General features: G+C 42.3%; 1 protein-coding gene across 9 annotated transcripts in view; it reads right to left on the minus strand.

The window, feature by feature from the left end:
• Positions 1-14,006, minus strand: part of rims2 (regulating synaptic membrane exocytosis 2) — a 922,071-nt gene that overhangs the window by 5,873 nt on the left and 902,192 nt on the right. For all 9 annotated transcript variants that reach the window (XM_033018897.1, XM_033018898.1, XM_033018899.1 and 6 more), the window contains 3 exons: positions 12,928-13,040; positions 3,332-3,433; positions 1,066-1,205 (listed from right to left, as the gene is read on the minus strand). In XM_033018897.1, coding sequence (XP_032874788.1) covers positions 1,066-1,205; positions 3,332-3,433; positions 12,928-13,040 — 355 coding nt within the window. The remainder of the gene's footprint in view (positions 1-1,065; positions 1,206-3,331; positions 3,434-12,927; positions 13,041-14,006) is intronic.

Genomic DNA, 14,006 nt, shown 5'->3' on the forward strand with positions numbered 1-14,006 from the left:
CCCAATGGAATCCAAGTAAAGGGAACACTTAGTGGATATTAACACTGGGTGGCGCCATCAGCGATGGCAGCCTCGCCTACAGTCTGTCTGTCTTTAGTCTTTTTTGTTATATTTAGTTTTAAAAGTATGTGTTAATGTTCTCTGGTTTGTTTTATGTGGGGGGTGGGGGAGGGGGTTGGGGGAAACAATGAGAATGTGGGGGAGTCGATGTGGTGGATGTTCACGTTAAAAACATATTTGGGTGTCTTGTTGCTTTTTATTAGTATGACTGTATGGCAAATCAAAATCCCCGTATGTTGCAAAACATACTTGGCTAATAATGTACTATTATGGCTCCTACATATACATTAGTGTGCAGCTGCAATATAGTTTGGAAATTAAAACCTTGTTTCTTCCAAGAATATACTGAGAATGATAAGAATTTAATGAAATTCATAGAAATTAGAGATCCAACTAGGCAGGCTTTCAGCTATTTATTGAGAGTTAAGGGCGTGTCCCACGAGCATGCGACTGCATGCGGCAAGCGCAACCAAACGGGAAGCGGGGGCCGCGCGGAGGTCGAGTGATCCCGTACGAGTTGACGTGAAGTTCGAGCGAAGTCCGCGGGAAGTTCGCGCTAGGTGTACGCCGTCAAGACGCTGCGCACGCCCATCGAGGCGGTGCGTACGGCCTCAATGTGGCTGCGGGCTGGCAGGCAGTTGCCGCGCGGAATTTTTGGACAGTGTCAGTTTTTCGGAGCCCCGCGCGATGTCAGGACCAGCTGCGCACAACTCCATACGGCTCCGGCGATCGAAGTGGGACCGGCCCCGCGAGGCTGTACGGCTCAAGCGACCACGTTAGGTCGCGCTTGCCGCATGCAGTTGCATGCTGGTGGGACAGGCCCTTTAAGCTAGGGCTGGACATTATGTTGGCATTATGAGTGAAAACAGGACAAACTCTGACAAACTCAGGAAGCTGGATGTTATTTTATAACTGTGATCACAGCAGACAATTGGTATCACCCCAATAAACTGTGTTTAGATAAACATGTGTTTGAACCAAAAGAATTGTATAAAGTGTGGTTACCTGAAGAACTTTTCCCTGGGGGCTATCTTCAAATGGCAGCTGTTGCTGGTACAGAGGGTCTAGTGTTTTTCGTGCCACTTTTGTTTTCTTTTTGGCTATGCAGATGCCATTTTCCAATAGATAAACTTTAACATATGGTGCTAAGGAAGAAAAGAATTGTCATTTGAATACATGTTAATACATGGATGACTGACTGTTCTGAATGTAATGGGAAAAATATGTTATTTTAGGTTAGCTGAATGACAGCAGAATATTATAAAGCAGTTTAACAAGATGTATTTCAGGCAAAATATAAATAACAGAACGGAAGCAGGAATGATTCATATATTTTGACATAAATTTGTAGCTGTAACATTTTTTATAATATCACGTTTTTTCTACAATGATGACATACTGTTTAGCTGTCCTGCTATAGAATGTTTGTCAAAAAATGTTGTAACATTCAAGGAATGTGCAGTTTAGTATTGAAATCATTCTGTCACAAATTCCTCAAAACAAATAATAACAGGAATATACAGTATGTTTGTGCTTTGGCTTAATCTTTTTGACATTATATATTTATTATTAGTACTTCCCTCTGGGAGGCAACTCTGGAATGTCAAAACTGCCCCAGCCAGACATAAACACAACTTTAATAAAGCGGCCAGTCAATAGACGCTTCCGCCCAAAGATTTAATTGCAGTCAGATCTGTCTGTTTAATGACATTTTTAGCAAATATGGACAAATACCTCTGCTACCTGCAGCTTAAAATTCTAGGTGATTAAGCCCTCCATTCCTTATTTTACTGTGACTGTTCACACAACCAGGTTTTCACCCAATTGTAACACATTATTTTAAGAATAGAAAAGAAAATAGAAAAATAAGTATCATTGTGAGTCTGTGCCACTTAAACTTAAAAAAATAATCTGTTTTACAGCAGGTTGCGTTTCAAGTGGAAAGGTAAAGAAATTAGCCAATAAATTCAGTTGATCCAGTAAATGTACTATGATTTGTGGATTTGTGTAGGAATTTTATGCAAACGCCCCATAACACTGTTGGAGCATCTGCCCTGTTAATCATACATTGGTGCATGAATGCAGACTGTAATCTTAAGAATTGCTTGTTCAGAAGAGTTTAACATTGAATGAAGGGGAACAGCGTGTGGTCTCCAACTACAACTGCAAGCCTCAATTCAGTTCCTGTACACAATCTGGAAAGATTTAATGCAAGCCTCAGCAGCCCAGGGACAAACGTCAGCTCCCTAATTTTATGATGCTGTTCTCGAGGTGCTAAGGACGAAGTGAAGAGGAAAAGAGATGTCTTTCACACTTAGGGGGCCAGGAAACCAACTAGATTAAGCACAAAGTAGCAATAGGGAATGGACCAATGCCAACTGCAACATTCTGCAAGATCACAGAAAGCCACAGTAAATCTTATCTTCCAATAACCCTCCCATTCTGCATACACACATGTTGGCTCATACATAAATCAATTGTTTATGTAATAACAATTCCACCGATCACAACTCTTACACCTGCACTTCTCATCTTACAGTCAACATTAACCTTCATTTCTTTGTCTTACCGGGTAAGGGCTCACGGAATTGATGTCAGTGACAGCAGATTGGTGCCTGGCATGATCACGTGCAGAGATTCAGAGGATTGTGGAGAAGAGGAGCTGGTCACTTTCAACTATTCCAACAATGCTTAAGGAAATGCTTGGGGTAGGATCACCTGGCTAGAGACCTTCTCCAAGATTTCTGTTAGCCTCCTCTGACAAGAAGGCCTTTTCTTTGTGCCCTCATGCCAGAAGCTCAGTGGAGGCCACAATTATTTTATGCATAAACTGCATCCTTCGACTCAGCCTTCACCTTATCTGTGAAATATAAGTTCCATGCAACTCTGCAGTCTACTCTCATATGTAGCTTAGTGCCCCCATAACTTAGAAACATAATTTAAGGATCCCTTTAAATGTCACAGTGATGGGATGGGGAGAAGGGTTCTTCTCCTGGTTTCCAGTACATCTTTCACACAAGATATCTGGTGCATTTATGGCACACACATTATGAGCGAATGCATCAAACCAATGTTGTAGAAAGACTGATCCCAGATGGACTGTTGGAAAATTGAAATTGAAATTTCAACCAAATTATGACACTGCCATTCAGAAACAGCACAAAATATCACAATTTCTAGGTCATTATTGTTTGAAGTGCCATCAACATCTCACTTTATTCACCTCTGCTTTGCAGCCTGTACATAAAAGTTAAGAAACAAACTTGTTTACCAGGTAAAGCTTTGGATCCGGGTTTCCCCATCAAACCTCGAGCTCGGATAACCTCTACTTCCAACTGCCCTTTTTTATCCATCATGCCGATTTGGATGTCACCTGCAGAGAGAGAAGACCAAATCCAATGCATCAGTATATTGTACAATTGAAGCCAATGTTTGATATTGAGTCCATTTCAAATATTGTGGTCCTGATGTCCAGAATTGCTTGATGAAAACATTAATATAGAGTCAACTCTCCCTGTTATCAATGACCCTCTTTTTCTGGTTGATAATTATACTCCTTGAAAGAGGACATTCAATTCAGTCTGAAGAAGGGTTGCAACATGAAACATCACATATCCATGCTCTCCAGAGATGGTGCCTGACAGGCTGAGTTACTCCAGCACTTTGTGTCTTGTTTTGTAAGTGCTGTTCCTGAGTTTCCATTCAATTCACAACGTCTATTCCAGAGACCTCAATCTATTATGGACAGTCAGCAGATTTCAGAATACACTTAGTATAATACTGCAGTACATGAAAAAAGAATCAACAAAGCATGTTAGCTTTTTGCTTTTTTATGAACTTGCCATTTTCCTTCTAGTGTTGTACACTTGAAAGCTTCGCCAAGATTGATGATGTATTTAAATCCTTTGTATCTAACTTGAAGAACATGTAACCGTAGTCTGCAATTCTATTAAGTTAGCTGTGCTGCCAGGGAAACGGAATTGAATGTGTGATAGATTTCTTAATTAAAAGAGAGTAAGTCAAGAAGGGCAGGGCAGTTTACTGTTCTGGATGTCAGATGTGGGAGGTCATGGAGTCTGAGTGCTCTCCAGACGTCCACATCTGCGCCAGGTGCGTCGAGATGGGGCTCCTTAGGGACCGCGTTAGGAACCTGGAGCAGCAACTCGATGACCTCTGTCTGCTCAGGGAGAGCGAGGAGGTCATAGAAAGGAGTTACAGGGAGGTGGTCACTCCAAGACCACGGGAGACAGAAAACTGGGTCACAGTTAGGAAGGGCAATGGGCAGAGGCAGGGACTGGTGAGTACCCCGGTGGCTGTACACCTTGAAAATAAGTACTCACGTTTGAGTAAGGGTGGGGGAGACAGCCTACCTGGGGGCAGCGACAGAGGCCGGGCCTCTGGCACAAAGACCGGTCCGGTTGCTCAGAAGGGTAAGGAAAAGAAGGGGAGGGCAATTGTAATAGGGGACTCTATAGTCAGGGGGTCGGATAGGCGATTCTGTGGACGCAGACAGGAGTCCCGGATGGTAGTTTGCCTCCCTGGTGCCAGGGTCAGGGATGTGTCTGAACGTGTCCAAGAAATCCTGAAATGGGAGGGAGAGGAGCCTGAGGTTGTGGTGCATATAGGTACCAACGACATAGGTAAAAAAAGAGAAGAGGTCCTGAAAGAAGAATTTAGGGAGTTAGGTAGAGAGTTAAGGAGAAGGACTGGAAAGGTAACAATCTCAGGATTACTGCCTGTGCCACGCGACAGTGAGAGTAGGAATGGAGCGAGGTGGAGGATAAATGCGTGGATGAGGGACTGGTGCAGTGGGTATGGATTTAAGTTTCTGGATCATTGGGACCTCTTTTGGGGAAGGTGCGACCTGTACAGAAAGGACGGGTTGCACTTGAACTCAAGGGGGACCAATATCCTGGCGGGGAGATTTGCAAAGGCTACTGGGGAGACTTTAAACTAATATGGTTGGGGGGAGGGACCCAAATTGGGAAAGCTAGCAGTCAGTGTGTGAAGCAGGGGGCAGAGAATGGTAGCACTCTGACCCAAAATGTAGGGGAGAGAGAAGAAAAAGAAAATAATCAGAGAATAAGAGAGGGTGGGTTTCTTAAATGTGTATATTTTAATGCTAGGAGCATTGTAAGAAAAGTGGATGAACTTAGAGCCTGGATTGACACCTGGAAGTATGATGTTGTGGCGATCAGTGAAACATGGTTGCAGGAGGGCTGTGATTGGAAACTAAATATTCCAGGATTTCGTTGCTTCAGGTGTGATAGAATTGGAGGGGCAAGAGGTGGAGGTGTTGCATTGCTTATCAGGGAAGATATTACAGCAGTGCTTTGGCAGGATAGATTAGAGGGCTCGTCTAGGGAGGCTATTTGGGTGGAACTGAGAAATGGGAAAGGGGTAGCAACACTTATAGGGGTGTATTATAGACCGCCAAATGGGGAGCGAGAATTGGAAGAGCAAATATGTAAGGAGATTGCAGATATTAGTAGTAAGCACAAGGTAGTGATTGTGGGAGATTTCAATTTTCCACACATAGACTGGGAAACACATTCTGTAAATGGGCTGGATGGGTTGGAGTTTGTAAAATGTGTGCAGGATAGTTTTTTGCAACAATACATAGAAGTACCTACTAGAGAAGGGGCGGTACTGGACCTCCTGTTAGGAAATGAGATGGGTCAGGTGGCAGAGGTATGCGTTGGGGAACAGTTCGGGTCCAGTGATCACAATACCATTAGTTTCAATATAATTATGGAGAGGGACAAAACTGGACCTAGGGTTGAGATTTTTGATTGGAGAAAGGCTAACTTTGAGGAGATGCGAAAGGATTTAAAAGGAGTAAATTGGGACAGTTTGTTTTATGGGAAAGATGTGGAAGAGAAATGGAGTACATTTAAAGGTGAAATTTTAAGAGTACAGAATCTTTATGTCCCTGTTCGGTTGAAAGGAAATCGTAAAAATTGTAAAGAGCCATGGTTTTCAAGGGAAATTGGACACTTGGTTCGGAAAAAGAGGGATATCTACAATAGTTATAGGCAGCATGGAGTAAATGAGGTGCTTGAGGAGTATAAAGAATGTAAAAAGAATCTTAAGAAAGAAATTAGAAAAGCTAAAAGAAGATATGAGGTTGCTTTGGCAAGTAAGGTAAAAGTAAATCCGAAGGGTTTCTACCGCTATATTAATAGCAAAAGGATAACGAGGGATAAAATTGGTCCATTAGAGAGTCAGAGTGGCCAACTATCTGCAGAGCCAAAAGAGATGGGGGAGATATTGAACAGTTTCTTTTCTTCGGTATTCACCAAGGAGAAGGATATTGAATTATGTGAGGTAAGGGAAACAAGTAGAGTAGCTATGGAAACTATGAGGATCAAAGAAGAGGAAGTACTGACACTTTTGAGAAATATAAAAGTGGATAAGTCTCCAGGTCCGGACAGGATATTCCCTAGGACATTGAGGGAAGTTAGTGTAGAAATAGCAGGGGCTATGGCAGAAATATTTCAAATGTCATTAGAAACGGGAATAGTGCCGGAGGATTGGCGTACTGCGCATGTTGTTCCATTGTTTAAAAAGGGGTCTAAGAGTAAACCTAGCAATTATAGACCTATTAGTTTGACGTCAGTGGTGGGCAAATTAATGGAAAGAATACTTAGAGATAATATATATAAGCATCTGGATAAACAGGGTCTGATTAGGAACAGTCAACATGGATTTGTGCCTGGAAGGTCATGTTTAACTAATCTTCTTGAATTTTTTGAAGATGTTACTCGGGAAATTGATGAGGGTAAAGCAGTGGATGTTGTGTATATGGACTTCAGTAAGGCCTTTGACAAGGTTCCTCATGGAAGGTTGGTTAAGAAGGTTCAATGGTTGGGTATTAATGGTGGAGTAGCAAGATGGATCCAACAGTGGCTGAATGGGAGATGCCAGAGAGTAATGGTGGATGGTTGTTTGTCAGGTTGGAGGCCAGTGACGAGTGGGGTGCCACAGGGATCTGTGTTGGGTCCACTGTTGTTTGTCATGTACATCAATGATCTGGACGATGGTGTGGTAAATTGGATTAGTAAGTATGCAGATGATACTAAGATAGGTGGGGTTGCGGGTAATGAAGAAGAGTTTCAAAGTCTACAGAGAGATTTATGCCAGTTGGAAGAGTGGGCTGAAAGATGGCAGATGGAGTTTAATGCTGATAAGTGTGAGGTGCTACATCTTGGCAGGACAAATCAAAATAGGACGTACATGGTAAATGGTAGGGAATTGAAGAATGTAGGTGAACAGAGGGATCTGGGAATAACTGTGCACAGTTCCATGAAAGTGGAATCTCATGTAGATAGGGTGGTAAAGAAAGCTTTTGGTGTGCTGGCCTTTATAAATCAGAGCATTGAGTATAGAAGTTGGGATGTAATGTTAAAATTGTACAAGGCATTGGTGAGGCCAATTCTGGAGTATGGTGTACAATTTTGGTCGCCTAATTATAGGAAGGATGTCAACAAAATAGAGAGAGTACAGAGGAGATTTACTAGAATGTTGCCTGGGTTTCAGCAACTAAGTTACAGAGAAAGGTTGAACAAGTTAGGGCTTTATTCTTTGGAGCGCAGAAGGTTAAGGGGGGACTTGATAGAGGTTTTTAAAATGATGAGAGGGATAGACAGAGTTGACGTGGAAAAGCTTTTCCCACTGAGAGTAGGGAAGATACAAACAAGGGGACATGACTTGAGAATTAAGGGACTGAAGTTTAGGGGTAACATGAGGGGGAACTTCTTTACTCAGAGAGTGGTAGCTGTGTGGAATGAGCTTCCAGTGAAGGTGGTGGAGGCAGGTTCGTTTTTATCATTTAAAAATAAATTGGATAGTTATATGGATGGGAAAGGAATGGAGGGTTATGGTCTGAGCGCAGGTATATGGGACTAGGGGAGATTATGTGTTCGGCACGGACTAGAGGGGTCGAGATGGCCTGTTTCCGTGCTGTAATTGTTATATGGTTATATGGTTATATGGTTCTTGGTGGGTCAGGCACCTTGTGTGGAAGCAATGGACCGATGATGCTTGAGGTCGGGACCCTACTTCAGACATATGAAGTAGAGAGAAAGCTGGAAAAGACAGGTGGGGTGAGGGAAAGCTTGGCGAGTGATGGGTGGGTACAGGTCGGGGGGGGTAAGTAAGTGACAAAAGCTAGAGACACAAAATGGTGAGGTAAGAAAGGAAAATAGGAATAAAATGTAAAACGAGAAAGAGGGATATGGTTGAAAGTGGATGGGGTAGGAAGGGGGGGGGGGGGGGGGGGGGAGGGTTGAAAAGTATTTCAGACGTACTTCAGAAATAGGCCTTTCAGTCCAACCACCATATCCCGTCTACACTGGTCCCACCTGGGTACGTTTGGCTCATATCTCTCTAAACCAAATGTCTTTTGCATTGTTATAGTGCCTGCCTCAACTACGTCCTCTGGCAGCCCATGCTATTTACCACCACTGGCTGTGTGGAAATGTCGCCCTTCAGGCTCCTATTAAATCTTTCCCCTCACCTTAAACCTATGTCCTCTGGTTCTTGATTCCACTACTCTGGGTAAAAGACTACGTTAACTCTATCTATTCCGCTCATAAACTTCTACACCTCTATTAGATCGGCCTAATCATCTTACACTCCAAGGAATAAAGTCCTAGCCTGCCCTGCCTCTCCCTGTACCTCAGGCCCGCAAGTCCTGGTTATATCCTCGTAAATCTTCTCTGCACTCTTTCCAGACCAACAACATCCTTCCTAAAGCAGGGTGGCTGAAACTGAACACAATATTCCAAATGTAGTCTCACAAATGGATAACATACCAACTTGTATACTCAATATCTTGACTGAAGGCCAATGTACTGAAAGACTTATTGACCACTCTATCCACCTGTGATCCCACTTTCAAGGAACTCTGTACCTGCATTCATAAATGCTTCTGCTCTATGACACTCCCCAGGGACCTGTAATTCACTTTGAAGGTCCTGCTATGGTTTGATCCAAAATGCATTACCTCGCACCTATCTGCATTAAACTCCAATATGGGATTCAGGAATGGAAAATGGACATTTGGTGCAGTGAATGGAGCAGTGTGACTTGGGTGGTGGATGAAATGTGTGCGCACAAGGATGGGGGAAGAGGAATGAGAGGGGAGGTACAGAGGTGTTACTTGAAATTGAAATATTCAATATTCCTACAATTGGTTTGTAACATATCAAAGCAGAATATAAAATGCTTCTCTTCCAGTTCGTGTGTGACCTCGCTCCGGCACTGGAGTAGGTCAATAATAGAGGGATAGGTATAGGAATGGGAAGGGATGTTAAAATGATTAGCAACTGGGAGTACCAGCTGGTATTGGCAGACTGAGCACAAGTCTGCAACAACAGAGTCACCTCGTCTATGTTTAAGAAGGAACTGCAGATGCTGGAAAATCGAAGGTAGACAAAAGTGCTGGAGAAACTCAGCGGATGCTGCAGCATCTATGGAGCGAAAGAAATAGGCAACGTTTCGGGCCAAAACCCTTCTTCAGACTGATGTAAGGGTTTTGCTGTAGGGGGGGGGAGGAGGAGAAAGGCAGAGGAGGAGCCAGAGGGCTGAGGGAGAGCTGAGAATGGGAGGAGACAGTGAGGGCTACCTGAAATTGGAGAAGTCAATGTTCATGTTCATGCCGCTGGGGTATAAACCCCATGAACATTGACTTCTCCAGTTTCAGGTAGCCCTCATTGTCTCCTCCCCTTCTCAGTCTCCCTCTGCCCTCTGGCTCCTCCTCTTCCTTTCTTCTCCCCCCCCCCCCCCCCCCCCCCCCCCCCCCCCCCCACATCAGTCTGAAGAAGGGTTTTGGCCTGAAACGTTGCCTATTTCCGTCACCTAGTCTATGTTTGGTCTTGTCAATATAAATTCTCCAATTTCAAGTCATAGCCCACCTGCCCCTACTGAGTATTTCCAGCAGGTTTATTTTGCTCAAGATTCCAGCATCTGCAGTTTCCTGTATGTCCTAGTCAAAACTAACTTGCCACCAGTAACTCTGAAGTACAGTGTGGTTTGTTACAAAACATCATTGAGGAGGATGAAGCGCGATGCTTTTATGGTTAGTTAACACATTTTGAATGGCATAGAGGAAATACAGAAAGTTGAATGGGAAATGTATACAACATAAGTAGCACAGCCCTTTAAAGAGTTAAACAATCTGCCCCATTTCATTTCCATCATCTCAAACAATGATGGTCAGAATTAGTTCCTCTCTTATGATTGCAGTCATCAACAGCCATTCTACTTTCATCTGTATTCCCAAAGAAGTCGGAATTAATCTAAATATATGATTTATGAACTAATTTGAAACAAGGACATTTCCATTCTATGTCAGATTAATTTAATTTTAATATGTCAACCAATTTATTGCAAGGAATATTTGTACATCCACAGTTATTTTAAGAACTTCAGTCATGACAGTGACATGAAAATTGACAGATCAATGAGAGACACGCATTAAGTTTCGGTAGTGTTCCATTTACTGCTGATTCTTGATGCACATAAGTCATAATTTTAAACACTTAGACAGCATTGAAGTGTCTTGTTCTGCCCCCTCCCCAGCCATGGCAATACATCAGCATCTATTTTCTAAATGCAGTGTGTGCATTTTGTTTTGCTATTTGGTTGAATTGCAATTGACAGCGTTTGAAATAAACAGTATTTCAAGACCTCATGACACACTCCATGCAGAAGAAACCGGCACCCTGCAGGCATTTCCTCCTGACTCCCATTCATGGGCTCTCTAGGCTCCGGAAGGAAATGTCATTCTTTTGTATGTGATAGAATAAGATGTATTGTTGAAGAGATAAATATAATACAAAATGTTAAAATTCTGATGTGTAATATTAGTAATAATTAATGTGTTGATATAAAATTTCTCTCACTGCCTTCGTGCCTTTATAGAAGTTGAAAACAAGACAAATTGCCAACATGTTCACAAGATGTGATTGTTCCTGATTCTGGACATGACTGTTTTATGTCTGAAATAGTGCTTGTGATTTAAAGTACGCACATAAAAACATAGACAATAGGTGCAGGAGTAGGCCATTCGGCCTTTCGAGCCTGCACCGCCATTCAATATGATCATGGCTGATCATCCAACTCAGTATCCTGTACCTTGTGTCTCAAAATACTCTGCTGAACATTTCATTGCTTGCATCACTTATATATTTGCAATGTTAGCATGGGTTAATTAGCAAATTAGATTTAGGCTGATATTTCTATTCTTAGAATATTAACATGTTCTGACGCATTATGTATGAATTCTGACTTACAGGTTCAAGATATGGCATTCCTGTCATTTTCATAGAATAATAGCTGTGTTATCTTTGTATTTTAAATTTTGTGTTATTCAAATTGCTATCAAAAATGAGAAAGAAAAATATGTTTCTCTTATCCATCTTATTGTTTTTATTGTAAGCACCTTCTATCCAATGCTATACCAATCCTTTGTCTTGTCTGTCCTTTAACAGTTTTTGAAGGTTGTTAAAATTCACTCCAAAGGTTCTGGTTTCACAGAGACAATCTAATGGTAGGTTGGACTTCCCATAGTGGGACCTAGTGGGCTCCAGACTCTGGTATGAGCTCTCCTAGAGATGTGATCATTTGACATTGATCAGAAGATGTTAACTAATTGTTACAAATGTTATTGCTTGAATTAAACACTTTAGAAATTCTAGTCCATCCATTAAGGTGGATTTGAATGATCCAAGAAGGATGGCGATAATATTATTTTGTCAGCAGACTCCTTGCTGAAAACTGCAGTGGTGCCTGCAGACCAGTGGTAACATACAGGTCTAGTACCTACTATCTAAATGCCGTCAAGTTGGGAAAAGGGGAAGTACAACGGGATCTGGGGGTCCTTGTACATCAGTCTTTGAAAGTAAGTATGCAGATACATCAGGCAGTGAAGAAAGCGAATGGCATGTTGGCCTTTATAACAAGAGGAATCGAATATAGGAGCAAAGAGGTCCTTCTGCAGTTGTACAGAGCCCTAGTGAGACCACACCTGGAGTATTGTGTGCAGTTTTGGTCCCCTAATTTGAGGAAGGACATTCTTGCTATTGAGGGAGTGCAGCGTAGGTTTACAAGGTTAATTCCTGGGATGGCGGGACTGCCATATGCTGAGAGAATGGAGCAGCTGGGCATGCACACTCTGGAGTTTAGAAGGATGAGAGGATATCTCATTGAAACATATAAGATTGTTATGGGCTTGGACACAATAGAAGCAGGAAACATGTTCCCGGTGTTGGAGGAGTCCAGAACCAGGGACCACAGTTTAAGAATAAGGAGCAAGCCATTTAGAACAGAGACGAGGAAACACTTTTTCTCACAGAGAATGGCGAGTCTGTGGAATTCTCTGCCTCAGAGGGTGGTGGAGGCAGGTTCTCTGGATGCTTTCAAGAGAGAGCTAGATAGGGCTCTTAAAAATAACGGAGTCAGGGGATATGGGGAGAAGGCAGGAACGGAGCACTGATTGGGGATGATCAGCCATGATCACATTGAATGGCGGTGCTGGCTCGAAGGGCCAAATGGCCTACTCCTGCACCTATTGTCTAATTGTCCCTCTTCCAAAAGTTGGGCTGGAGAGATTGTTGGCCATATTACTGTGGCTTGGGAAGTGGTCTGTAGTTATAATATCCCAGTGGTAAGGTGGGCTGGAGGAAGGGTAGCAAAGGGGTTTGGAGCAGGCACACTGCAATTAGTGCTCAAAGAGCAGTAACCCACTTTTGTATTTGGATAGTGGTGGGGTCGAGTAATATGGGATTCAAAGACCACTGAATATTTATCAATATTCAACTAAGAAAATTACTTGTATTAACATAAAATAACAATACCACTCACCCATTGATGGTGTTGCAAGGGTCTGACGTCCAACCATCTGTGCTGGGCCAAGGCCATCCAGAAAATCACTGAATTGGCTGTCCGATGCCAATCGAACACCAGGAAAGATAAGGCTACGAGGAATAATAAGTGTAAGAAATTGACTGTTATACTCAGTAATCCAAAAGACACGAGTAATTAAGCCATAACATTAATTTTTAAACTCCACCTTGAAATACATCCAGCAGTTTTTATTTCTTGATGTTTCATTTGCGTAAAGAGATGCACTATATTTAGTTGCATAGATTAATCTATCTATCTGTAGCTCAGGCAGCACAGCTGTTGTACATATACCTAAACAAAAATACCCTTCATCAGGTTTGGTAATATCTCATATTTGTCAAGAGCTAAGAGTCAAGAGTGTTTTATTGTCATATGCACCAAAAGCCAACTACAAAATTTGTACTTGCAGCAGCATAATAGGTCTGTTAACATAGTACTCAATAGATAGCATAGTAAAATAAACAAAAAAATGTTCAATAAATTAAAAATTGTATTGCAAAATAAAATAGCCCAAAGTCCTTAGTGCAACCAAACAGTTCATAGTTTAGATGGTATTTGTAGTGTTCAATAGACTGATGGTTGTTGGGAAGAAGCTGTTCCTGAGCCCGTGACGTTTCAATCATTGGCTGTTGTATTTGGTTAAGTCATATAACCACATAACCATATAACAATTGCAGCAATGAAACAGGCCAACTCGGCCCTTCTAGTCCATGCCGAACACTTACTCTCACCTAGTCCCATCTACCTGTACTCAGACCATAACCCTCCATTCCTTTCCCGTCCATATACCTATCCAATTTATTTTTAAATGATAAAATCGAACCTCTTCCACTAGAAGCTCATACCACACAGCTACCACTCTCTGAGTAAAGAAGTTCCCCCTCATGCTGCCCCTAAACTTCTGTCCCTTAATTCTCAAATCATGTCCTCTTGTTTGAATCATCCCTACTCTCAATGGAAAAAGCTTATCCAGGTCAACTCTGTCTATCCCTCTCATCATTTTAAAGACCTCTATCAAGTCCCCCCTTTACCTTCTG

This window comes from Amblyraja radiata, chromosome 4 (genome assembly GCF_010909765.2).
Source record: "Amblyraja radiata isolate CabotCenter1 chromosome 4, sAmbRad1.1.pri, whole genome shotgun sequence".
NCBI classification, from domain to species: Eukaryota; Metazoa; Chordata; class Chondrichthyes; order Rajiformes; family Rajidae; genus Amblyraja; species Amblyraja radiata.